General features: G+C 47.0%; 3 protein-coding genes, 1 non-coding gene and 1 pseudogene across 4 annotated transcripts; all 5 read right to left on the bottom strand.

Moving 5' to 3' along the window:
* Positions 1-888: 888 nt before the first annotated feature.
* On the bottom strand, positions 889-3,491 carry LOC119357718 (annotated as a pseudogene).
* Positions 3,492-5,153: 1,662 nt separating this feature from the next.
* Positions 5,154-7,412, bottom strand: LOC119353696 (29 kDa ribonucleoprotein A, chloroplastic-like). The gene is made up of 4 exons (XM_037620348.1): positions 6,982-7,412; positions 6,223-6,324; positions 5,618-5,932; positions 5,154-5,493 (listed from the first exon to the last, which is right to left on the bottom strand). The coding sequence occupies exons 1-4, from the start codon at positions 7,327-7,329 to the stop codon at positions 5,425-5,427; spliced, it is 834 nt and encodes a 277-aa protein (XP_037476245.1). The 5' UTR covers positions 7,330-7,412; the 3' UTR covers positions 5,154-5,424.
* Positions 7,413-7,916: 504 nt separating this feature from the next.
* On the bottom strand, positions 7,917-11,806 carry LOC119353697 (exosome complex component RRP41-like). Its single transcript, XM_037620349.1, has 7 exons — positions 11,550-11,806; positions 10,344-10,422; positions 9,444-9,546; positions 9,221-9,341; positions 8,667-8,755; positions 8,422-8,571; positions 7,917-8,286 (listed from the first exon to the last, which is right to left on the bottom strand). The coding sequence occupies exons 1-7, from the start codon at positions 11,704-11,706 to the stop codon at positions 8,197-8,199; spliced, it is 789 nt and encodes a 262-aa protein (XP_037476246.1). The 5' UTR covers positions 11,707-11,806; the 3' UTR covers positions 7,917-8,196.
* Positions 11,807-15,738: 3,932 nt separating this feature from the next.
* Positions 15,739-15,812, bottom strand: TRNAI-AAU. Its single transcript has one exon. It is a non-coding gene; the product is annotated as a tRNA-Ile (tRNA).
* A 2,303-nt stretch (positions 15,813-18,115) lies between these two features.
* On the bottom strand, positions 18,116-19,042 carry LOC119359122 (probable calcium-binding protein CML46). The gene has a single exon (XM_037625446.1). It carries the CDS (start codon positions 18,934-18,936, stop codon positions 18,316-18,318), a length of 621 nt encoding a protein of 206 aa, XP_037481343.1. The 5' UTR covers positions 18,937-19,042; the 3' UTR covers positions 18,116-18,315.
* Between the last annotated feature and the right edge of the window lie 8,240 nt (positions 19,043-27,282).

Genomic DNA, 27,282 nt, shown 5'->3' on the forward strand with positions numbered 1-27,282 from the left:
TACATGGTAAGTTAAGTCAATAAAATTCCAAGTGTCAAGTCAAATAAGAGAGAAGATGAAAATAAGAGGTCAAAGGAGAAAGCTCATGAAGAAAGAAGCCCATCATAGTGGATGGATGAAAGTGTTGAAAGTTAGATGGTTTTTAGGCACATATAACAAATAATCTCTAGATAAATCGCATATGCCCATTTGTAGTTTCATGATTCTCTGGGGAAAAAATGTGGTTTCACTTCCATGACATGATGTAAAGTGACTAAATCTCTCCCTAATAATAATAAAGCACGGATTGACTTTGTCGGGTTCATCGTCCCAATACGCTTTCTTCTCATGTCATAATACGCTTTTACGATTTGTATAGACAAAATCGTAATATAAACGAGGTGGTACTAATAGCATTGTTCGTCCGTCCGTTTCATGGTTCGTTTTTGGTTTGGTTTCATGGTTCGGTCCGTGATAAAAATTTACGTACGTCTCTCACACGTACGCATCGCAAGCTTCTCGTCCGATTCACACACACACACGTCATACCCGTTTTGCTAGCGTGGCTATTTTTTATTTTGTAGGCCCAGATCGTCTCATTCTCATATCAGTCCATGGACCAAGACTGGTGGGCCTTAAAATGATATCCGCTCATCCTCTCGCTCACATCTATCTCTCCTTTAACTTTCTCAAAAAAAAAAATCTATCTCTCCTTTAAAAAAATCTATAAAGAAAATTTTGTCTCCCCGTGCGATCTTCTCCACGAGCACGGTGCCCCACCGGGGCCGACTCGATCTCCTCTCCCGTCGACCCCGACACAAACTCCTATTCCGATTTGAGCACACGCCCATGGGATGACCGGCAGGGGCTCCTTTTCCCGTTTCATAGGCCGACGGGGGCATGTATAAATCAAACCCCTGCTCGTTTGCTTCCTGTGCTTAACGCTGCTTCAATCTCGTCGTTGCGGCAGTGCTCAACATTGATGTGTCGCTGTTCTTCCAACCTTACTAGAATCTTGCCGTTCTGACCTTGCAAGATCTTCGTAGTGAGGGCTACACCAAGTAGATACGTATACGCAGTTGTACGCAAGATTTGGATCTCTGTTCTCTCCGCCGCCGCCGCCTCCTACGGCCGGAGCAGCGATGCCATCCGCAATCCCGCATCTGTCCTCCAACGGCTGGAGCCGCACCACCGCCTTCCATCCCCACGCTCCACACTGCCGCTCTCGGCTCCATTGTCGCTCGTGCCTGCCTTTCACTCGTACAACGCCGCAGCATTGATGGCTTCAGAGACCACGGCACCCCGGCTGAGACGCGGGCATGCTTGGCGCTGGTTGGAAGGGGACCGGCAAGGACGTCCTGGTCCTCCCGGCTGAGCTCTTCCACGGCACCCGCAGTGCGACCGGTGCTTACTTGGCCGTCGGCTGGAAGGGGACGCACATACGTCCTAATCCTCTAGGCCAATCTCCTCCATGGCGCACCCAGGCCTGCTTGGCGCTGTATGGGGGGACTCTGATGGGTGAGGAACTAAGGACAAAGGGAGCTCGGTAGGCAAGGAATGATGGATCTGTGAGAAGAAGGGAGCTCCATTATAAAGAAAACAAAACTGAGAGATAAAAGGATTATGGGTTATTCTGATGGTTGTTGGTAGTAGCAGGGATGGTGAAAATAAATATGCGCCATGTCCTTTTGAGGGTTGCATGAAGGAGCTGAAAGCCCCGTTCAAAAATGAAAGGAACGGAAAACTCCAGCCCGGCCCATCTGTGTGCGAGAGAGCAAAACCAAGTTTAGCAAACGATGAGCAGGTGAGTGTAAGATGTTGCAACACAAGATTGAAATCTGGTATTCAATCAGTCTTGTATCACGATTGCTTCAGTGGGCAGTTTAAATTACAGTCTACTTTTATTCGGATTTTTTTACTGAAGTTGCCCACTATTTGTTACGTGAGGATCAACAAAGTTAGATCTTTGTGGGAATAGTGAATTTCCTTTTTGTTTGCATGAGTTACACTTACACTTAATTAGTATGGTCAGATTAGGTAAACTACACATGGTGATTTTATATGCTCTGACAGAGAACTTTTAAGTGGGTCAAATTATCTGTTAAGTTAATCTATTTTAGAGATGAACATAATAGCACATGTATCTCTAATTTAAACATGTTATGTCCGTTTATTTCCATCTACTGTGAAAGAGACAAAGATACAAGAAGAGGATCTGTCGATATATGGACTTCCAAATCTTCGGTTCAAACATCAAGAGTGGACAGGATTTATTATCTCGTCAGCTCAGGAACATTATACTCACCCGCTCTAAGGTCGCCAAGAATGCAGGGAAAAAGATGACGAAGGTACTGGTCATGACCCCCGTCTTGTGCGGCCACCATGGTGACAGTACACGACCGGGATTCACAACGGGGCTGAGGTGGATCCATGGCAGGATCTTAAGCAATTGTGCATCTCATGTCATGTCGATGTACACGTTGCAGAGTGGGAAGAGTGTCAACAGCGACACGGTGAGGAGCTAAAAACATACATAAGGGCATCTCCAGCCGGCCCCCCAAGACGCCCTCCCAGGCCACTTTTTAGACGCTGGCGGGCAAAAAAATGCCCCACTCGGGCCCCCAGAAAGCTGTTTTTCGCCGGATTTGACGAAAGTTAGCGCCGGCACACCCACCCCAATCCCAGACCCCTGGGGGGCAGCTGGGGACGCCGGCATGTCTTTTTTGCATGCACAGGCCCACTTGCCAGCCCCTCTTTCTTCCCTCTCTCTCTTCTCTCCTCTCCTTTCTCTTTTTTCTTTCTCTTCTCTCCTCTTCTTTTCCATCCGCCACCTACCACACACACAGCCGGAGTGGAGCACGCATGGCCGCGGAGGGGCTCGTGCCCGGCGCGGAGCGGATAGTGCATGGCCGGGGCGGGGCTCGCGCTCGCCGGCCATCTTCGACGTCGCCGGCGAGCAGTCCCCTTGCATCACCACCAGCAGCTTCCCCACCGCTTCCGGCGCGGCTGCCAGCGCCTCCCTCATCTTCCGCTCCCCGCCTCCCGCGCAGCAGGACAGCCACAGCAACGCCACCACGGCCTCGCGCCCCATTTGCCCATCACGGCCGCCGGCGCGACTGCAGTGGGCCGCCTCTACTACAACATCAGCGCGGACTCCGCCGCGGCTGTGGGCGCGGCTGCCACGGCGAGCGCGAGCGCGGGCACTGCGTCGGCTCGGACCATCGACGTTCGGGCGGGCCACGCGCGTACCTGCACAGCCGCGGCCATGCACAGGATGGCTGCCGGTGATGCGGCCTCCTTGAGGATCCTCACCAGATCAGTTTCTTGGCATCTTCGCTGACTCCGCCCGCATACAAGACGGCAGCCATGGCCTCCACGGCCATCTTGACCCGTCCATGCTTCTCCGTGTCGTCCCGGGTCAGGTAGGGCACCATCTCCGGCGCCATGGTGGCCAGGATCCTCACCGCGTCGACGTGCGCGTCGGTGCCCCTGCCCGCGCACTCCGGCTCCATGGTGGCCAGGATCTTAAGCAATTGTGCATCTCATGTCATGTCGATGTACACGATGCAGAGTGGGAAGGGTGTCAACAGCGACACGGTGAGGAGCTAAAAACATACATAGTCCTTTCATGTTTTCTTCCTCGTTAGTTTTCATAGCTAGTTTTCATAGCGGTTATGTTCTAATAGTATAACCTCGTTGCTACGCACGGGCAATTTTCCTAGTACATGTCAAAGGATGCAACTTATATACAACAAAACCAGACAACTTACAAATATCAAAGAATATTGCATAAAAGTTGGCCGCTTTTTCTAAGAGCATTTATAACACGAACCAAGTAAGCGTCGCTTACAGATATTTGAGCAATTTTTCATGTTGATTTTGACAAAACTTCCCCCTTGGATGCTAAACTATAGCTCTAACTGAGTCAAATACCCCTAAAAAAATCGAAATACAACATCCATGACAAACACAATCGATCAGAATTCAGACTTCACATAATCTCAGTCCAGCAATTTAAAGCCAGACGCTTGTCAATGAGCGCCCCAGTAGGGTATGACGCCCGCGTTGACGCCGACCATAAAGCCAACCCACAAAAAGAGAGCCACGTAAAACAGGCCGGTCGCCAGCGGCGAGCAGAGCCACGGGCACGCCGGCTCGAAGCCGTCGCCCTCGTCGCGCACGCCATCCTCCGCCTTCGGGTACGCCTTCCTAGCCGCCTCGTACTGCCGCTCGTCGTCGAAGTACGCCGCCGAGCCGCTGTGGTACCAGTAGCCGCCCACCGGTCCCTGGAACGCGCCCAGTGGCGGCAGCCTGGGGCACGCCCGCGGCCCGCCGGCGCCGGACCTGGTGACGAGCACGGTGGGGCAGGGCTCCCTGCAGATGCAGCACCGGCGGCTGGCGTGCTGGGACTTGGAGCCGGCGCGCATGCGGACCGCGCAGTCCGAGCAGACCTCGCGGTGGCCGCACGGCCCGATCGCCACCCACTCGAGCGGCTCCATGCACACCCCGCACTCTGATGGCTCGGCGGGCGCCGCGTCGACGTGGCAGGGATAGGCCGGAGACGCGAGCTGGTCGCCGACGTGCTTGGCTCCGCCGACGTCGATGTCGATGACGTGGCTTGGATTGCTTGGAGAGGCGAGCTGATGGCCGGCGAGAGGCCCCGTGTGCTTGGCGCCTCCGCCGACGTCCATGTCGATGGCGTGGCCGCCGTTGCCGCCGTCGACCTGAGCCATGGTCGAGTTTACTACACGATCGATGGAGAGTGGTTACGTCGATGTACCTCACTACCTCTATGCCCTAGACTAGCAGAGCCTGGATTCCCATGGCGCCGCTTGCTAATTGCACCCAATGTCACGTACGTACACGCCATATATAGGCTCGTGATCCGACACCCGGCTGAACTGGCTTCCGGTTCGAATTGACGTGGGGAAGAAGCGTTGATGATCGGAGTAGGAAGAGGGTTAGACCATCGATCCGACTCGACCGTGTCACCAAAGCTGACCGCAGTGCGCACGGGACGAAGGGGATCGATGACAATTTAGTGGATTTATTATTACGTTTATTAAAAAAAGCACAGCAATTCAGTGGATTTACGAGTCTTTCTTTGCAAAAAAATAGGAACTTCATCTAGAAAAAGACATTCAGAGAAACAGTGGGCATTATATCGAGGGGGGTAGAGAGAGCCATACACAGCATCAACAAACATTCAGATGGGTTTTTAATGGTATCGTACATCATCTCTGCTGCTAAGCATATAAGAATGACTTTGACAAAATTTCTACTTTTTCTATCAAGAGGCGCAACGAGTTGCACGGCTGACAAAAATCTTCCGGTATACAAATTCACTTCCCAGTCTCTCTCATCAACCGCGAGAAAATAGTAGTAGAAACTACAAACTAACACTTACGGAACACATGATTAATCTCTAACCAGCGTCAGGATCTCTTAAAACCGCCTTTGCTCCCTCGGCTTCGACTCTGCGACGGTAACCCGGATCTGCCTGCCGTCAAGGTCCTACAGAACAAAACCATGCGCTCAATTAGCATAGCTATTCAGAAAACATTGTGAAGGAACTGTACAATTCACATCAAATTATTCAAACTTGACACTATGAACACAGTAATATACAAGAACTTACCACGCCGTCGAGGTTTGAGATCGCATTGTTGACCTCGTCGGCAGAGCCATAGGTGACGAAACCGAAACCCCTCGACCTGCCACTGTCGCGGTCATAGATGACCTTAGCATCAAGCACCTTTCCTTGTTCGCTGAACAGGTTCTCGAGCGTTGAGTTGTCAACACCCCAGGATAGGTTTCCGACGTAGAGCTTGTTAGCTGAATCAAAGCTGCCGCCGCCGCCACCGCCGCCCATGGTCCTCGGTGTTCTGGGTGCGAATTCATCTCTGGGTGGTGGTGGTCCGGAGTTAACCCTGAGAGGTCTTCCTTGGAACGTCTAATTTGAGAGATAAAAATCAATTAGTCAACAGTCTAATACTCCAACAACTGCACTACATATACAGAAAAACAAATAGTCCCAAACAATCAGCAAAGTTCGCACTACAATGCTTAATTATGCTGGAAATCAGATTTCATGTTTGTATCAGTAAGCTGAACATATCTGAGCATCATTGCTACATAACACTACATGAAAAACAAACACCCAACAATGTATACACACATAGTCATTTAAATCCATGTAATGTACCAAGATAAGGTGGTTTAAAACAGATGAAGTCTGCTTACATAGCCATTGAATTGCTCAACGGCGGCAGCAACTTCCTCAGCTGAACCCATTGTGACGAATCCAAATCCACGGCTCCGTCCGGTCATTCTATCGTATACAACCTGCAAGAAATGAGATAATATATCATTCTGAAAAAATGAACTATCCAAGGCTTAGGGTGCAGCTCTGCTACAATTGAGCATTGATTTGCAGAAGTAATTTACTGAAGCAATTCAAGCTTAGTTCAAGCCAAGACCATTTTAGAACATCTTATCTTATCCTGAAGAAAAACAACATATACTAGTATAACAACTCCACGACCATGCGCAGCTCTGCTGCAATGGAGCATTCATTTGCTGTAGTGATTTACTGAACCAATTCCAACTTAGTTCAAGCTGAGACTATTTTACAACATCTTATCTTATCCAGAAGAAAAATAACCTATACCAGTATAACAACTCCACGTCCATGCGCAGCTCTGGTACAATTGAGCATTCACTTGTTGTAGTGATTTACGAGGCCTCTGAAGTACTGAACCAACTCCAACTTACTTCATGCCGAGAAAAATTTACAGTACCTTATCCTATCCTGAAGGACACAATCTACACACCAACAATTCAACATCCCTTGGACAACCTGACACCACACTGAAACAAAACGTCCCGACTCCGAAGTCTCTATCCTAACCATGCAATGCCCAGCGGAATTTCAATTTAGCCCGTTATAATTCGCGCCAATCTAACTGTTAGTCAACAAGAGCAGAGAGTGTGAATTTATACCTCGACCATCTCGACGGAGCCGGCCTGCTCGAAGAGCCCGGCGAGCTGCGCGCTGTCCACGGTGAAGGGGAGGTTGCCGACGAAGACCTTGAGGTCCTCGGAGTACTCGGCCTCGGAGTCGCCGCCGCCCTCGCCCTCGCTCTGCTCCTCCTCGGCGTCCTCCGTCCCGAACTCGGACGACACGGCCACGGCCACGGGCAGCAGGAGCCGCCTCCGCGGCGCCAGCAGCGCCGACACGGCGCGCAGCGGGCCGCAGGCGAAGGAGGCCGAGGCGGCGGCGGGCCTGGCGGCGGAGGGGAGCGGGATGAAGTGGTGCGAGAGCGCGGTGGAGAAGAGGGTGGCCGCCATTGCAGAGGGGGATAAGACTCGCAGGGGATAAGGTTCTGCCGCTGGGGTTTGGAGGCGAAGGGAAAGGGGTGAGTGTGGGAGTGAACTGTGGAGGGGGTTTTATAGTGTACGGGGACGATGGATGGACGGCCAGCCGATGAGCCACACCAACGGCTGGATATTTCTCTGGGGAGATATTTCTCTGGGGTTGGGATAAGAGGGGCTGTGACCCACTGGCAGTGTGAGAGGCCAGCCAAAATGTTTAGCTGGAACCTGGCTGTATTAATATTTTGGAATTGGATGGGATAATGCACTCTCATCAAGATCTTCTATTTTGCGGCTTCATGATAATTCACCAGCAAGCATCATTTAGCACCAACATTCTTGTTGAAAATGTTTCTTTTCCTTTAGAATTCACACAAAAAAAAATGTTTCTTTTAGAGGAACTCTTGCTGAAACTGCAACTGGAAGGTGAAGTGGTAAATACAAGCTGCTCGTACCAGCCGAACAGCAACGAGATACATCCCAGGCTCCCAGCTCAAAATTTTACAGCATCCCAGGCTCCCAGCCCAAAAATTTATAGCATCCCAGGCTCCCAGCCCAAAATATAGGGCAATAGCTTTGACATCATAAACAATCCATGGAATAATACAAAGTTCCGAAAAGTCTCAGGTTCCGAATTCATAGTACTCTACAACACATGGCATGTAAACCTAGGAAGCGTTTTCTCTTGCCTTAACAACAATTTGCTCTTTTGCCAAAAGAAACAATCACCACGGCCATGTAAAATGTGCTCCTCCAAACATCAGGCCTGGCCTCCCTTGCCTACAGTATTTCTACAGCTAAGGATATCTGTTGTGGTTCTGAAAACATGTGTCTGCTCAAATGTCATTCGCTCGCCAAGCTCGCAGGGTCTTTCAAGCGCTCCCGCAATATCTCGCAGAGCTTACTGCAAGCATCCATACAGAGCTCTACTGCCTGTTGATGATCAAAGACAAAGAAGTTAGTATGATTGTTGTTGCTTTGGCATTTCTATATATGAGAGTCAAGCAATTCTAATCGAAGCATCAAGAAATTGTGTATCTCAGATAATGCAGTAGATAGATAACACACATTGGTGATTTTGCCGTCAGTCCACTCCCCAGTCAGCGTAAGTTGTGTAATCTCCTTGCGGGCCGGCATGTAAGATACCATAAGGCCTCCGTCTTGCCATGCCTCCTCGTCTGAGGTTGGATCGATGAGAACGTTCTTCCCTAAACAGGACTGGCAGATCGAAGTTGAAACTGATCAGCTTCCAGTTTAAATATCTCTCGGCAGAAGTACATGTGTCATAAAGCAGAGAGAGTGTGAGGGCATACCACGGATACTGATGTAACAAGGTCATACATCATAATCCCAGCATCTGCCAGTGCAAGACTAGCGCAAGATATTATAATGGGAAGATCGCCTGAAATAAAAGAGAGTGGTAAGGATGACAGTAGTTTCTTCTTTTTATCAGAAAGTATGGTACCGCGGAAAGAAATGGTGGGGGATAAAGGCTTCTGTCAAATAATATATGGATAGAGAATTAGAGATACAAAATGTATCAACAAATGTGATGAAATGCAGACTCAAAAGTAATAACTCATTACTTACCTACCTAAATATGTTCACTTTTCCTCAAATTAGTAATGACTACGAGAAAACAGCACGTTCATACTATGAACTTGTGAGTAATATAACTCAGCTTTAACTTATATTACAAGACCAAGAACATACTGCGTCAGTGACGCTAAGATGAGTAAGAATATGAATACAATTTCTGAATAAGCACTGGAAAATTAATTTAGGAGCATTTCCAAGTAGAAAGATGCAATATGCAACTAGTGTAATATACTGAAAACCAAAAGCAAAGCCATGAATAGTATCATACTGCCACCAGACTCAAGAACCAACGCAAAAACATCAACAGTTGTCTTCGGAAAAGTATGTAGCATTACTGCGCCTTCCAGGGCTTTGTGAAGCATTCCAGAGTACTCCTTGTTTTCCAGCCCCTGAAATGAAGATGCATGCTATCAATCTTTACTTTCAAATATATGTGATTGACTAAGAATATTCTCCAAATAGAATCGATGAGAGCTAATTAAACAGCATACCTGTCCACGTATACCAGTGGCAAATGTTGTATAGCTCACACTGCAATTGAGCCTACCAGTGTCACTGTACAGCATTGCTTTCTTGCTCTCCCTTGGGCCAAACCTGCAAAGATGATAAATAAATAAGCATGACTGACCAACATAGTTTTAAATAGCAGGATATGCCTCTTAGCGGTGGACCTCTTCTAAACGCTATAGCATGCTATAACAATGCTATAGCACGCTATTAAAGTGTGTGTTCATGTGTTTAGACCAGTGCCCCTTAGCACAGGACCTCTTCTAAACACTATAGCGTGCTACAGCATGCTATTTAAAACCATGCTGACCAATCAATCAATAAGATAAATCCAACAAGACTGCACAATCCAATACATCGAATTGACTACAAAGCTAGGAAGCACATGTTGAAGCTAAAGGACTTCAAAGTTCAAGATATCTTTGTGAATTTGAGATTTTGCCTATTGAGAAAGATTTAGCCATGTAGTCAAAACTCTGAAGTGATAACTGATGAGAGCACAAGATTATAAAATACTTGCATGTCTTTGCACACTCAGAATGATAGGAAATAAATGGATTCAAGATGAACATGCAATGTTCTCCGTTGCTTAGCAAAGTATAAGCATTTTTGAGTCCAAACAAAGAGCTTGTAAATATATATCAGTTGACCTTAACTTGGTGATATTTTATTCCATCAACACTCAGATAACTACTTAAATTGTCAATCTGGAATAACCTCCAAGGATGAATTTGGCATACCTCTAAATTTATGTTGAAATAGAAAACTGAAGTAACGGAAGATATATTTTTTCTAGAATAAAATATAAGACATTTATTTCACACTTGCAATCAAAACCATACAACATACATACAATGAGAAAAGAAAAATGATGTTAAACTTACACTGACACAATGACCTTTGTCTTCCCAAATTCTGCATAAGCAGACCCTGATGCAGCAGTAGTTGACCCTGTTTGCATAACTGCAACATACAATTAAATCAAAAACGACTTAGAATTGAAGATACAAACGCAGTTTCGACAAAGTTTATAGAACAATAAGCAATATTTTCTGGTCAAGGTTACGAGAAGAGAGAGGGAGAGGTTGTGAAGCAAACTTTCAGATAATATATCAAAGAAATGTGTGCAAGCATGTTATATATCATAATAATACACACACGCAAAATTGTATTCAGCCCTGAAAATTGTACGGTGTTTTACTACAAGCAAACTGGTTTAGCATATATCTACAAATCACCATGTTTTGAACATTTTATAACTAAAATCAAGCATTGAGAAAACTGGCACAAGGCTAAGCATAAATCCGTCGTGTTCAACACTTTGCAAGTTGAATCCATGCATGTTTTTCGTTCAAAGCAGAAAAGCACAACATCAGTGTAAGGCGAGTGAAGGCTAGAAAAGCCAGCAGGACACATCTAGAATGCTGTAGAAAATCATCATCTAGGGCAAACTGTCTTACACCTTCAGTATTCCCCAAGAGCAATAGCATTATAGCATCATCTGCAGAAACAGATAGCAGAGTACAGATTCTCCGAAGGAACACCGTTGAACATAACATATAACCCTTTGGCTGAGTACTGGAGAAGCACCACGAAAGCATGAAATCCAGGAGTTCCATCATCTAGTCAACTGAAAGTGCAAGTGGCCCATAGTCATGGATCCAATTCAAATTAACAAAGCATCTGTCCAGGAGTGCACAAGGAACGCCAGGCGACAAGCCATGACAGGTTTAGCCTGAATAAATCACTAGCCCAGGAGTGCACAAGGAACGCCAGGCCGCAAGCCATGCCAAGCAACATGTCTGTCAAGAGATACGGCAGCATACATGACACAGGACACACAACAAAACGACGTGGTCACACAGGCATTCCACAGTACAAATCCTAAAAGACCGCAGAACCCAAAAGAACTGGATATCAGCGTTGCATCAGACATGCGCTCACTGCTCATGCATAACGTCGAACACCACAGGTGCTGTCCAAGCAAAGGGACAGGCGCTCAACGGAGATTGTTGAGCACGAAGCAGAGCATTATACGGAGGTGCGCACGCAAGGAATGACATAGAGAGATGCAGGAGTGGGGTAGTTACATGCGGGGCGGCAGTCGTGCAAGGAGCGGCCGTCGGCGCGGGGCCAATCGGCGTCCTCGGCGAGGTGGCGCCGCAGCTCCTCCCTCCTCTCCCGGCGCTTGCTCCCAGCCTCCGCGGCCGGGGAGTACGTGTCCGCAGCTGCCGCCGCCGCCGACATGGCCGGAAAGTGTGTCTGCGTCGCCGGCCGCGCGCTCGAGCAGTGCTAAAACCCTAGGGCTTGTCTGTGCTGTTACGGCGAGGGTGGAGGGATGAGGTCGCTGCTTTTAGATTCGTATAAACGGAAAGCATACAGCTCCGGTTCGACCCAGTGGAACGGCGACCGCCCAGGGCCCCCGGACCTCAGGCCTCGACCCAGTTTTTTCTTGTTTTTCTCTTTTAGAAAACTACTGATTTATTCATTAACTGTCAACGTAGTACAAAGAACACTAGAAAAATCCGTAGACCATCTAACAACGACTACAAGCACTGGAGCGAGCCAAAAACGCGTCACCGTCTTCGTCCCTCTCTCATTGAAGCCGAATTGTTATAGACATCCGGAAAGTCATGGTGCTAAGGACTTATAGGAGCAGCACACCAGAACAGCAATCGCCGTCGATGAAGAAAAGCGTTGATCAAAAGGATTCAGCCTACAGACACACACACATAGACGAATGAAGACAAGATCCACGTGGACCCACTGAAGACAAATGCCGACCGAAATCCCGCAAGATCCATCGGAGACAAATCTTCACACTCCCTTCGACTATGCTAGAAACACCACCGGGACGGGGACTAGATGGGGAGAATTTTATTTCATCTTCAGAGAGTCGTTGTCGTCTCGTCTCTCTGAGCAGGACACAAACTCTTAACAAAACCAAAAAAAAAAGCATGAAAAACGGAGTTCTCCCATCGGCAAGGACCGGGATCCACCATGCCTCCATGGTCCTAAAATCACAGAAGACGAGGTAAACCGGTGGTGTCACCGGCGGAAGGCACAAGAAACTGTGAAAACTTTAGACTGAGATTACGCGTGAAAAGATAGACTTTTTACGTTTAACAAATTTCATATTCATTTTCTAATACACATTTAATAATTTTTACGGTTAAGGTATTTTCCCAAATAAGGATTGTCGACATGGCAAGTCGAACCCAGGATTGTTCAGTTCGGCAAGCCCTAGGATGGTCGGTTGGGCGCGGCTCGTGCGTAGAAGTTGGCCTGGCCATAGCGATCCACCCCGTCCATCCTTATTTTGTGTATATTTGGAATATAAATATATATTTATATTTGTAAATAAGGAAAATACATCCTATCACCTAGTAGTAATTACCATCATGCCCCATGTCCTTTATAAATATATATACATTTGACATGAAATTTTGAAAAATGGTAGACATGTACAAAAAAATGTTTCTACTATATACAAAAAAACGTACAAAGTATATAATATACATATATATTTAAAAAATATGAAAAAATGGTAATCATGCATTTATATTTTTTAAATATATATATACTCCCTCCATCCAAAAATACTTGTCATCAAAATAGATTAAAAAAAGATGCATCTAGAATTAAAATACATCTAGATACATCCCCTTTCATCCATTTTGATGACAAGTATTTTTAGACGGAGGGAGTATAATGTTTCTCATGTATACAAAAATTGACAAGGTGTGTGTAAATGTACAATGTGTTTTAAAAAGGTAGACATCAAAACATAAAATGAAAAATGCTAATAATATATTTAAAAATGTCAAACATGCGTAAAAATGGTTATAATGTATATGAAAAATGTACTACATGTATGGAAAAAATAGACATTAAAACATAAATATGAAAAAATGTTCATCATGTATTCTAATAATATTAGACAATGCTCCTGATGTATACAAAAATGTATAAGGTGTATGTAAAAAAGTAGATATAAAAACATATATAAAAATGTTAATCATGTATTTGAAAAATGTTAATTATGTGTATAAAAAATATTCCTGCTGTATATAAAGAATGTATGATGTGTATGAAAAGGGAAAATTGGCATCAAACATATATTTGTAAAAAAACGTTAACCGCGAAATTGTTGAACATGTTTTTAAAAATGTACTTGATGTATACGAAAAATGTGGACTTGTGTTGAAAAAACTCAAAGAAAATTGAAGCAGAAACAAAAGAAAAACTAAGAAAGAAAACATAAAAAAACACAAGAAAAGGAGAAGGAAACAAAAGAAAACAAGAAAACCAGATAAAACCGAGACAAAAATAAAAGGATATAACAAAGAAAACATAAAAAAGGAAGGAAACGGTGAATAAATAAAAGGAAGTGAAAATGAAAGAAAAAAAGGGGAAGCCTGAAACAAGGAGTAATCAGAACAAATGGAGGAATGCACGACTCAATCAATGATCTTAGGGTTTGACTTGCCACATTAGTGAATACCAGCTAAACACTCTTAAGGTTCAAAATAGACCGAGATAATAGAGTTCGGTTTGCTAATTTGGGGGATTAGGTGTTCAGGGTTCGATTTCGCTTGTGTCTACAAGTTCAAGATTTGTTTTCAACTCTTTTTGTATTGTGTACACCAACATTCGCTTCTCAGCGTTCGTGGCCGAAGGTGATGTTTACTATTGGGTTCTTCATGCTCACTCACGATCTCCTTGACTAACCATAGGCGCATGTTCTCCATGACTTCACTCTTCAATATCACGGACTACACCCGCTCAGTCCACACAACAATCATTCTTTCATGGAGATCTTGCAATAAAACATGGAGCTTTATGACTAGCCCGACCCAGTTGTGTAGCCCGACCCAATTGCGTACATACAACAATAATTTGTTGGGATCCAAGTACTACGGACTACTCCCTCTGTCCCACAATATAAGAACTTTTTTGCATTACACTAGTCTTAAAAATGTTCTTATATTATGGAACGGAGGGAGTAGTAACGAACAACAAAGACAGTGGTTAGCACCTTCTCTGACTTAGATAGACTAGAATTCATGTTTCGGGCGAAAGTGGTCATAGGATTGACTCAGACAAAGCGTTAGAAGTCGATCTCCGAATCTATAAGCATTGGTCTACCATCTTCCCTTATCTAATCTCTCAGGCAATAAGAAAGTTGATCCATGTAGCCATAATATTCATACTATTAAAGGCAGATATATATATGTCGCCTCATCCATCCATCTCCACTCCAACTCATGACCTCCATATCCTCACCGTTTTTTTTTCTAGCTAAACTGCACCTCCCGTTTTGGTTTTCCTACTTTTTTGCTCAAACCAAAAAAGGAAAATGGTTCATATTTTTTTGCTCCCGTTGCAACGCAAAGGCATTTTCGCTAGTTGAGAACAAAAAGGGAAATATATAATTTTTTAGAATCAGGAAAATATATAGCTTTTTTAGCAAAGATTATTAGGGGAGCAAAGAAAAAAAATATAGTTCACTGCAGTGCATTGGCTCACCTTGTGCTAAATGGGCCGGCCCTCCGAGCTCTCCTTGTGCACGAGAACACTGAACTTTGATATTGGGCTCGAACTGCACCTCCTGTTTTGGTTTTCCTACCTTTTTTCTCAAACCTAAAAAAGGAAAACGACTGATATTTTTTTGCTCCCGCTGCAACGCACGGGCATTTTTGCTAGTGAGGACAAAAAGTATAATATATAGTTTTTTTAGAATCAGGAAAATATATAGCTTTTTTCGCAAAGATTTTTTAGGGGAGCAAAGGAAAAATATATAGTTCGCTACAGTGCATTAGCTCACCTTGTGCTAAATGGGCTGGCCCTCCGAGCTCTCCTTGTGCGTGAGAACACTGAATTTTGATATTGGACTCGGCCGGCTCTTAGAAATATGAAGAGGCTGAAAGGGAAACTGCTAAAAAATTATGGAAAACTGTTACAAACAATAATATTAAGAAAATAATAAAAATTTCAAAATATGTTGGCACATGCAGGTCTCGAACTTCGATATTGGACTCGGCCTGCTCTTAGAAATATGAAGAGGCTGAAAGGGCTAAAAAATTATGGAAAACTGTTATAAACAATAATATTAAGAAAATAAAAAAAAAATTCAAAATATGTTGGCACATGCAGGTCTCGAACTTCGATATTGGACTCGGCCTGCTCTTAGAAATATGAAGAGGCTGAAAGGGCTAAAAAATTATGGAAAACTGTTATAAACAATAATATTAAGAAAATAAAAAAATAAAAATACGTTGGCCCATGCAGGTCTCGAACCTGCGACCTTCGCGTTATTAGCAAGACGCTCTAACCAGCCGAGCTAATAGGCCTGATTGATTTAATTTGTTTAGAGGTTTTAAAACAGTGAACTGGCGATGGCAGGGTCATTTAGAATTAGCTGTTGGATTCCTTCGTGCTATTTAGATCCCTTGGGATGTGATAAATCGACTAGATATTAACTTTTGATCTGATCTCCCACTAGATTGGACCAATCCAAGATCTTTTGAATCAGCAGCCTTTGCAAGGGTTTGATTGTCTGTAAGAAACGTGACTTCTTGAATCCATAATTCTTGAGCAGTTTCTGCAACAAGGTGGAGCGCTTTCACCTCAGCCAGCATAGGGGAGTTAGCAGCATCTTTATACATGCACTTAAGGATGTCGATTTTGGATCCATCGGCTTTCATAGGAACTCCAATCCATGCATATGTTGGATTGAAATATTGTGAACCCCTGCCTAAAATGTGCCTGTGCAACCTGAAAATTTAGTTTCCTAAGATGGCCCGGTTTACGTCCTCAATTTTTTTTATTTGCTTATGAAGATGAAAAAAATGTTCACACAAATACAATTGAATATTGTTATATATGAAATAAAATACTCATCACATATTTAAATAATAGTGTGTATACAAAAATAAATTTCATTATTTAAAAAAGTACATGTACTTTTAAGAAGGAAAAAAACATATTCAAAAAATATATTCATGCACGTGTGGATATATGTTCATGTACTATAGAAAATTTTGGAAATTAAAAATTATAAAACATAAACAAAGATAAAAATAAAAAAGTTAAACATGGGTAGGAAAAAGTGAAAGGAGAAAAACAGAGGAAAAACCACCTGAAACCGGCAAATGGGCCGGCCAAAGGACGCAAACGATGAAAAACAAAAGCATTGCTCGTAGTCGTTGTGCCTTTCTGGCCCAATTATATCACAAGAAAAGATGGTAGTCATTGTGAGGTGCATGTATGTGGCGGTTTAAGAAGCTGGACCCCTTAAATCTCCTGTACATATCCGGACGGACAGTACGATTACTATCAAGTCACGAAATTGCCACTTAACCGGACCCACATACTCAACTCAAACACCCGGACTGTCCGACACCCTTCAAACCCGGTCCATATGTGGGGGCAAATATGAAAAGGCCAGACACATCCCAAATCACTCCAAATCGTCCGACCTGCCATCTTCCTCTCCTCTCTTCTGCCTTGTATGCACTGACGCCAGCATAGCTCCGACGCTCCGGCTGCAGTCGAAGTCAGTGGTGGTGCCTACGGGTGTCATTCCTTTTTTAGAGGTGTCAATGTTGGAGTCCTCCCCCTCCGAACATATTTTTAGGGAAACCCTAGATCCGGTCTCCCAGATCGAAAGATGGCGATGTTATTAACTTTGCTCGGCATCATTTCGCTCTTGGGGACATTGTCATGGAGTTGGATTCAGCTAGAGGGACTGGGGCTCGCAGAGGTTGTCGGCGACTGCTAGCATGACATCTCTGTGAGGGCGGTAGGAGGACCCTCCACATGCAAGAAGGCAAGGAACGTCAAGCAAGTTATATTTGCCAACCTTGAAGGATTGGGGCAGCCTAAGTTGACTCTATCGGACATATCAATCCTCTCCGGTATCGTCGAGGTTCGCAAACATGCTTGTGTTAGCTTGGTATAATACGACTATTTTTTAGTGTGCCACCTGGTAGCGGCGAAGTCGCTCGAGTGCCTAGTCGGGAGTGACATGGGTGTGTTGGCTTTTGATATTTATATGTATTGTGATGTTTTAGGCCTAGTTTAGCTAGGCGTTGTTTAGCTTCTCGTCCTGTTTTGACTCGATAAACCGAGTAAGCCTTTTCATTTCTATTTTTTGGCACTCGCCTTAATGTTGTGCAATCTTTCTTTGGGGAGGATGTTCTTAATACCCCTATTTTTTTGCGGTTGCTTAATACCCCTTTCTAATGGCTTGTTTTTTTTTTTTGCGGGGTGCTTCCACACACTTAACGGGGGTGGCTGCGCAGCCTCGGACCCTTCTGTAGGTGTCAACCTCACCAAATTTTCCTAGTTCGTACACCGCGAGCAGCTCCGAGGAAGCTTCCTTGTGATGGCGGGACGAAATAGCAGCCTGCTCCGAGGAAGAGATTCGCCGGGAGTCGGTGGCCTCTTTGTTTGTATCGTGTTGCACAGGGACCCAAATAATATGCTCTCAGGTCTGAGGATTGAACTGTCAGGCTTGATTTATCGACACGATTTGGCAGAGACAGATTCGATGACTACGCCAAAAGGCAAGATCATTGGTACGTGAAAGTGAAGCAAACCACCGGTCGATTTTGGGAGCAATGTGTATAATCAAAGATTTAGTTATGATCAATTGGCGAAATCAGTTCGGTTCCATTAATAAGCTCGAGAATTAGTGCGTTAATTTGTTGCACAATCCATCCACCCCCAACTCGTCGCGTGGCAGAAGGAAAAACAGGACAATCAAGAACCCCCATCTTCTGCCGCGCGCCAGCTGAGCGGCGCACCGTGCACCGGAACGAAAAGAGAGGCTGCCTCGGCTCGGCCGATCCGTCAGCAGAGGCCGTCCTCGAGGAACCGGACGAACTGGAACAGGTTCATCCTGCCGTCCCTGGACCCGCAGGTCGACGAGATCATGGCCCTGCACGCGGCGGCGTCGACCTCCGGGAACCCGAGCCTCGCCAGGGCGCCCTGCAGGTCCGCCGCGCCGATGAACCCGTCCGCGTCGCCGTCGAACACGGCGAACGCGCGCCGCACCTCCGCGAAGCTCGGCTCCTCGGCGTCGAACAGCCGTGACACCTCGGCGTGGCCCAGCGTGGCACTCAGACCGTCCCCGGCGGCGGTCACTCCCAGCCCGATCCTGGCCATGATCGCCTCCACCTCTTCCTTCCTCAGCTCCTCGTCCTCCTCCTCCTCCTCAGCGTGGACGTCCTCGCAGCACGGTGCGACGTGCGCCGCCGACGAGGTTGCGTACGCGCACTTGGCGTAAGCGGCCGGCGACGGGACGACGATGGACCTGGCGAAGGACTGCAGGAAGGAGGCGTAGCTGTGGAAGAAGGCGGACGCGACGGTGCCGAGGAAGCCGACGAGGTAGGGGATGAGCTGGAGCTGCAGCGGCTCCCGGAACGAGAGCACGCGGCGGAGGAACGGTCGCGGCGCGGTCGCGTCTGCCATCGCTAGACTTGAGAGTTCACTGGTGTCGAACAAACAGTTGGCGCCGGCTAGAATGGACAATGCTGCGCGCGTGTACAAGGTGAGGTGAGGACGAACGATGGTGTGTGTGAAGACGGAGGGAGGGCGGCAGGGGCGGAGCTAGAAAATTTAGCCATTGGGTTCACTCGTTTTATAACAGCAATGCGATTACCTAGATGGGATTGCTTGCCGACAACTGTGTCCTAGTGACCCCTTTTCCATGGACATCCCGGCTTGTGGGGACAAAAAAAATTCCCATCCCCATCAAGGTTTTTCCTCCCCAAGGAAAAAAATTAGGTTAGACAAACAGGATTAGCTTAAGGCTAATGATTTTTTTGGGACCACATGTGAGGTGTTCATAGGTAAGGTGGGTGCCCGTATAGGTAACACATTGCTCATTGGGTACCATATTTGGCTCATATTCGACCTAGTAGTTTCCTTGTCTATAGGGATGTAGGGCGGCGTCCCGCATACGCCCATAAGAGTAGGGACTAGTTTAAACTCAAACCTAGTCATAACTACGAAACGGGGTGGATCGGGCACCGCCTTTCATCTTTATCGTCTGGATTAAAATTGCTTCATCCCAGCTCCAGCTTCATCTGGTGATGGATTCTCTTTGAGAAATGTCGCCATAGTCTAGATTGATCAAAGTTTAGGGGAAAATCAATTAGAAAACTAGGGCAAAGGCGTTGAATTAGGCTACTAGGCTAAATAGGAGATGCACAAGGGAAGAGATGTGGATGTGATTTGATTACCTTCAAATATATACTGCAATTGTCGCTGCCGACCTTTCCTTTGGCGGCCGGATGATGAGCGAACATCACAGGAGAGATCTCGTTTTTTTCCGAGGGGGCACAGGAGAGATCTCGTGATGTGGGTGCAGACTGCAAACAGGGGACAGGGGAGACGAGAGGCTCGCTTTTGTGGCCTGCAGAGTACTACACATTAGCGCATTTAGTTGTGGGCTTTTTTGTTTTGTTTTTTACAACCATTTGTGGGCTTTTTTGTTTTTTTTTTACAACCATTTATGGGCTTTTGGTTGGGCATTCATCTGATAAATTTTTAAGGGGCCGAAAAGCAGGCTGGTGCGTTCCAAGTTCGATGGGTTCAGGCGTGAGTTTCTATTGGGTTCATAACAAACTCGTACCCATATACACGTACGTGCAGCAAAAAGATCGTTGGGTTCAACTGAACCCAACGGCTATACGCTAGCTCCGCCACTCGAGGGCGGGGGGTTTATATGAGAGGCCCGAGCTCGATCATGGAGTAAACAAGTCGTGGAGGGAGGAAGCTCCCTTTGCATTGCATATTTGCATGGCGTTGTGGAGTTGGCAACTTGGCACGGCGCGCTCGAGGGAAGCTGCGTGCGTGCTTCCCCAGGCGTGAGAGTGATGGTTAGAGCATCTCCAGCCGTTGACCCGTAGGGGGCGTCTAAAATCGCCATCTGGGGATAGCCGGCACAAAAAATCGGCCCAAGGACGAGTTGGTCCCCAGCCGTCGGCCCCAGGGCTGCCCCAGGCGCGTTCAAAAAATAAAAGTATATAGCAAAGTTCGGTAAAGTTCGGCGAAGTTCGGCTAAACACGACAAATTTTGGCCAACTAGGGCATATATTTCGACAAAGTTCATGGATTTTCATTACATATGAAATATATAAACTAATTTAAAAAAGAAACTGGCTGAACGTCGAGTAGTCGCCGTCGTCGCCGCCATCGTCACCGCCGTCGTCATCGTTGCCCTTCTCCTCCTTGACGCGGGCGCCCCTGCTGGACCCGGCGTCGCCATGGCGGACTGGTGGCGGCGGCGACGCATCGTCGTCGTCGCTGTCGTCGATGACGACGACTCCTCCTTCGTCGCGGCCCCGGCGGCGCTCCGCGAAGCGCCGCAGGGAGGCGCACTGGCGCTCCCTTGCCATCTTTAGGGAGTCCCGGCGTGCCCATTCAAGAGCCGCGTCGTCGTCGAGCTCGACCTCGCCGTGCTCCGTCTTCATGGCGGGGAGACCCGGCTCCGCCTTCACCGGCGCGAGCCCCGGCTCCGTCTTTGCCTTGACAAAGCGCGGAGGAGGAGCCGATGAGGAGGCGCGCCAGCCGCCCTCGTTGATGACGATGCCGGCGCTGCGAGTGCGCCGGCCGAGCGGCGTCTCTGCCGCAGGCTCGGCATTGAAGCCGAGCAGCGCCGGAGTGCCGGAGGAGTGCGAGGAAGAGCGCGAGGAGGAGGAAGAAGAGGAGGCGCCGAACCCCCTTGTCGCCCATGGCCCGTCGCATCGGCGGTGCGCCTGGGCGGTCGCCCTCGCCGGGGGGTACGCCAACGGCGGGTTGTTGCCGCCCTCGAGGTGCGTCAGCACGCCCTCGAGTGTGCGGCCGGGGACGCCCCATCACAGGTGGTGCCCCTCGCTGTTCTTCAGGCCGCTGACCACCGCCGCGCCGTTGGTGGATGCCAGCCGCTGCTGCTGACGGCACTCGAAGTACGCCGCCCAAGCCGCGTGGTTGTCGGCGGCGTACTGGGGGAGGGAGAGCTGGGCGTCGGTGAGGAAGGCGCGCATGACCTCGACCTCGTCGGCGAAGTAGGAGGGTTTGGCCACGGCGTCGGGCAACGGGGAAATGGGCACTCCCCCGTTGCTGAGCCTCCAGCCCGTCGGCCCGGCGCGCATGTCCGGCGGCGCTGGGATGTTCACCTGGAACAGGAGCCACGCCTCCTGTTCGCGGAGCATGCGGCGGCCGAAGCCGTTGGCCGCCGCCTCGTCTCCGAGGAAACGCTCGGCCATCGGGAGAGGGGGAGGGAGGGGATGGGCGGCGGCTCACGGGAGAGGGAGAGGGAGAGGGAGGGCTCGGCGGCGGCGCTCGGGAGAAGTAGAGCTCGGCGGCGAGGGCGGGGCTGGTATGGCCACAGGAGAGTGAGGCCACCGGCTTATATAGCCGCGCCGCGCCCGTGTGTATGCGTGCGAGGGAGGGGAGGCATCGGCGGGCCGTCCCGTGACGCGCCGCCCGTGAGGAATCAATGGCAAGGCTGACCGGCGACAGCCTTGCCATTGATTCCCCGCGGAAAACCGATGTGTTGGGGGACGACGAGGCGCGGTGTCACTGACGCGGCTGGCCCGCGGCTTTTTTGCACCAAAACCTCTCGCCTCGGCGCCCCCCGGCGCGCCGGGTTCGGCCTGGGTCCACCAGCGCTGATTTCGGCCTAGGCCGACGAAAATCGGGCTCCTGGGGGCGCGACTGGACCGTTTTTTTGGCGCCGGCACGAAAAAATCGTCTGGGGGACGCGACTGGAGATACTTTTAGGGGTTGGAAATGCAGCAACACTAATTATCAATGAGTGTATAGAAAGAAAATGGAAAAAGGGATTTCGAAGAATCCTTCGAGAATTAGATCCACTTTATTTGAGTTGCAAAATTCTTGCTATGGATTTCAGGAAATTCGTTGTGTCTCTGGATTCCCGAGAATCCGAAGTTGTCTGTTTGTTTACTGTGCCGTTGTGCAGCTGTAGGAGTTCTATGTGTGTTGTGAATATTAATAATATGACTTGTTGATGAGTATGATGTTTATATGCAGAATAAAGAGCAGTTAGCTGTTTTGACTACATGAATGGAGAATTGGCAAAAAAATAACCATATATGAAATATTAAATAATCTACAAATGTAATGATTGTAGAAACATATTATCCAAAATATGCCTATGAAACATGGCATCCAAATAAGCATGAACCATCATAGTCTTACATATGAAAAATATCCTTTAAAATATGCACTAACCATCATAGTTTTACATGCGCACATATCATCCAAAATATGCACCAATGATCTTAATCTCATCAAGCAATATGTCAAACTATGGTTGATCCTCCAATGATCATTTAGCAATGGACTCACAAGTTGCTTGCATGGTTGTTGGAAATATGCCCTAGAGGCAATAATAAATTGATTATTATTATATTTTCTTGTTCATGATAATCGTTTATTATCCATGCTAGAATTGTATTGATAGGAAACTCAGATACATGTGTGGATACATAGACAACACCATGTCCCTAGTAAGCCTCTAGTTGACTAGCTCGTTGATCAATAGATGGTTATGATTTCCTGACCATGGACATTGGATGTCGTTGATAACGGGATCACATCATTAGGAGAATGATGTGATGGACAAGACCCAATCCTAAGCATAGCACTAGATCGTGTAGTTCGTATGCTAAAGCTTTTCTAATGTCAAGTATCATTTCCTTAGACCATGAGATTGTGCAACTCCCGGATACCGTAGGAGTGCTTTGGGTGTGCCAAACGTCACAACGTAACTGGGTGGCTATAAAGGTACACTATGGGTATCTCCGAAAGTGTTTGTTGGGTTGGCAAGAATCGAGACTGGGATTTGTCACTCCGTGTGACGGAGAGGTATCTCTGGGCCCACTCGGTAGGACATCATCATGTGCACAATGTGACCAAGGAGTTGATCACGGGATGATGTGTTACGGAACGAGTAAAGAGACTTGCCGGTAACGAGATTGAACAAGGTATCGGGATACCAACGATCGAATCTCGGGCAAGTATCGTACCGCTAGACAAAGGGAATTGTATACGGGATTGATTAAGTCCTTGACATCGTGGTTCATCCGATGAGATCATCGTGGAACATGTGGGAGCCAACATGGGTATCCAGATCCCGCTGTTGGTTATTGACCGGAGAGTCATCTCGGTCATGTCTGCATGTCTCCCGAACCCGTAGGGTCTACACACTTAAGGTTCGGTGACGCTAGGGTTATAGAGATATTAGTATGCGGTAACCCGAAAGTTGTTCGGAGTCCCGGATGAGGACGTCACGAGGAGTTCCGGAATGGTCCGGAGGTAAAGAATTATATATAGGAAGTGCTATTTCGGCCATCGGGACAAGTTTCGGGGTCACCGGTATTGTACCAGGACCACCGGAAGGGTCCCGGGGGTCCACCGGGTGGGGCCACCTACCCCGGGGGGCCACATGGGCTGTAGGGGTGTGCGCCTTGGCCTGTATGGGCCAAGAGAACCAGCCCCAAGAGGCCCATGCGCCAAGAGATAAGGAAAGGAAGAGTCCTAAAGGGGGAAGGCACCTCCGAGGTGCCTTGAGGAGGATGGACTCCTCCCTGGCCGCACCCTTCCTTGGAGGAAGGGCCAAGGCTGCGCCTCCCCCCTCTCCCTTGGCCCTATATATAGTGGGGGGAAGGGAGGGAAACCATACCTAAGCCCTGGCGCCTCCCTCTCCCTCCCATGACACATCTCCCTCCTCCCGCAGCGCTTGGCGAAGCCCTGTTGGAATCCCGCTACTTCCACCACCACGCCGTCGTGCTGTTGGATCTCCGTCAACCTCTCCTTCCCCCTTGCTGGATCAAGAAGGAGGAGACGTCGCTGCTCCGTACGTGTGTTGAACGCGGAGGTGCTGTCGTTTCGGCGCTAGGATCATCGGTGATTTGGATCACGACGAGTACGACTCCATCAACCCCGTTCTCTTGAACGCTTCCGCGCGCGATCTACAAGGGTATGTAGATCCACTCCTCCCCCGTTGCTAGATGACTCCATAGATTGATCTTGGTGATGCGTAGAAAATTTTGAATTTCTGCTATGTTCCCCAACAGTGGCATCATGAGCTAGGTCTATTGCGTAGATTCTATGCACGAGTAGAACACAAAGTAGTTGTGGGCGTTGATTTTGTTCAATATGCTTACCGTTACTAGTTCAATCTTGATTCGGCGGCATTGTGTGATGAAGCGGCCCGGACCAACCTTACACGCATGCTTACGTGAGACCGGTTCCACCGACTAACATGCACTAGTTGCATAAGGTGGCTGGCGGGTGTCTGTCTCTCCCACTTTAGTCGGATCGGATTCGATGAAAAGGGTCCTTATGAAGGGTAAATAGCAATGGGCATATCACGTTGTGGTCTTTGCGTAGGTAAGAAACGTTCTTGCTAGAAACCCATAGCAGCCACGTAAAACATGCAAACAACAATTAGAGGACGTCTAACTTGTTTTTGCAGGGTATGCTATGTGATGTGATATGGCCATGAAGAATGTGATGAATGATATGTGATGTATGAGATTGATCATGTTCTTGTAATAGGAATCACGAATTGCATGTCGATGAGTATGACAACCGGCAGGAGCCATAGGAGTTGTCTTTATTTATTTATGACCTGCGTGTCAACTTAAACGTCATGTAATTACTTTACTTTATTGCTAAAGCGTTAGCCATAGTAGTAGAAGTAATAGATGACGAGACAACTTCAAGAAGACACGATGATGGAGATCATGATGATGGAGATCATGGTGTCATGCCGGTGACAACGATGATCATGGAGCCCCGAAGATGGAGATCAAAAGGAGCAAAATGATATTGGCCATATCATGTCACTATTTGATTGCATGTGATGTTTATCATGTTTATGCATCTTATTTGCTTAGAACAACGGTAGTAAATAAGATGATCCCTCTTTAAAATTTCAAGAAAGTGTTCCCCCTAACTGTGCACCGTTGCGACAGTTCGTTGTTTCGAAGCACCACGTGATGATCGGGTGTGATAGATTCTAACGTTCACATACAACGGGTGTAAGACAGATTTACACACGCGAAACACTTAGGTTGACTTGACGAGCCTAGCATGTACAGACATGGCCTCGGAACACAAGAGACCGAAAGGTCGAGCATGAGTCGTATGGTAGATACGATCAACATGAAGATGTTCACCGATGATGACTAGTCCGTCTCACGTGATGATCGGACACGGCCTAGTTGACTCGGATCATGTAATCACTTAGATGACTAGAGGGATGTCTATCTGAGTGGGAGTTCATAAGATGAACTTAATTATCCTGAACATAGTCAAAAGGTCTTCGCAAATTATGTCATAGCTCGCGCTTCAGTTCTACTGTTTAGATATGTTCCTAGAGAAAATTTAGTTGAAAGTTGATAGCAGCAATTATGCGGACTAGGTCCGTAAACTGAGGATTGTCCTCATTGCTTCTTAGAAGGCTTATGTCCTTAATGCACCGCTCAGTGTGCTGAACCTCGAACATTGTCTGTGGATGTTGTGAACATCTGACATACACGTTTTGATAACAACATGATAGTTCAGTTAAACGGTTTAGAGTTGAGGCACCGAAGATGTTTTGAAACGTCGCGAAACATATGAGATGTTTCGAGGGCTGAAGTTGGAATTTCAGGCTCGTGCCCACGTCAAGAGGTATAAGACCTCCGACGATTTTCTTAGCCTGCAAACTAAGGGAGAAAAGCTCAATTGTTGAGCTTGTGCTCAGATTGTCTGAGTACAACAATCATTTGAATCGAGTGGGAGTTGATCTTCCAGATGAGATAGTGATGTTTTCTCCAAAGTCATTACCACCAAGCTGCTAGAGCTTCGTGATGAACTATGATATATCAGGGACATATATGATGATCCTTGAGATACTCGCAATGTTTGACTCCACAAAAGTAGAAATCAAGAAGGAGCATCAATTGTTGATGGTTGGTGAAACCACTAGTTTCAAGAAGGGCAAGGGCAAGAAGGGATACTTCATGAAACGGCAATTCAGCTGCTGCTCTGGTGAAGAAACCCAAGGTTGAACCCAAACCCGAGACTAAGTGCTTCTGTAATAAGGGGAACAGCCACTGGAGCAGAATTACCCTAGATACTTGGTAGATTAGAAGGTTGTCGATAGAAGTATATTGGATATACATTATGTTAATGTGTACTTTCGGTTGCTAAGTGTTAGTAACTCGAAATAAAAGCTACGGAATAAACGAAGACTAGCTAAAGGTGAGCTGACGATATGCGTTGGAAGTGTTTCCAATGTTGATATGATCAAGCATCGCACGCTCCCTCTACCATCGAGATTGGTGTTAAACCTAAATAATTGTTATTTGGTGTTTGCGTTGAGGGTATACATGATTGGATTATGACTATCGCAATACGGTTATTCATTTAAAGAGAATAATAGTTACTCTGTTTATTTGAATAATACCTTCAATGGTCTTGCACCTAAAATGGTTTATTGAATCTCGATCGTAGTGATACACATGTTCATGCCAAAAGATATAAGATAGTAATGATAGTACCACATACTTGTGGCACTGCAATTTGAGTCATATTTTTGGTATAAAACGCATGAAGAAGCTCCATGTTGATGGATCTTTGGACTCACTTGATTTTGAATCACTTGAGACATGCGAACCATGCCTATTGGTATATATGCATGAAGAAACTCCATGCAAATGGACCATTTGGACTCACTTGATTTTGAATCACTTGAGACATGCAAATCATACCACATGGGCAAGATGACTGAAAGCCTCGTTTTCAGTAAAATAGAAC

Source organism: Triticum dicoccoides, chromosome 2A (genome assembly GCF_002162155.2).
Source record: "Triticum dicoccoides isolate Atlit2015 ecotype Zavitan chromosome 2A, WEW_v2.0, whole genome shotgun sequence".
NCBI lineage: Eukaryota > Viridiplantae > Streptophyta > Magnoliopsida > Poales > Poaceae > Triticum > Triticum dicoccoides.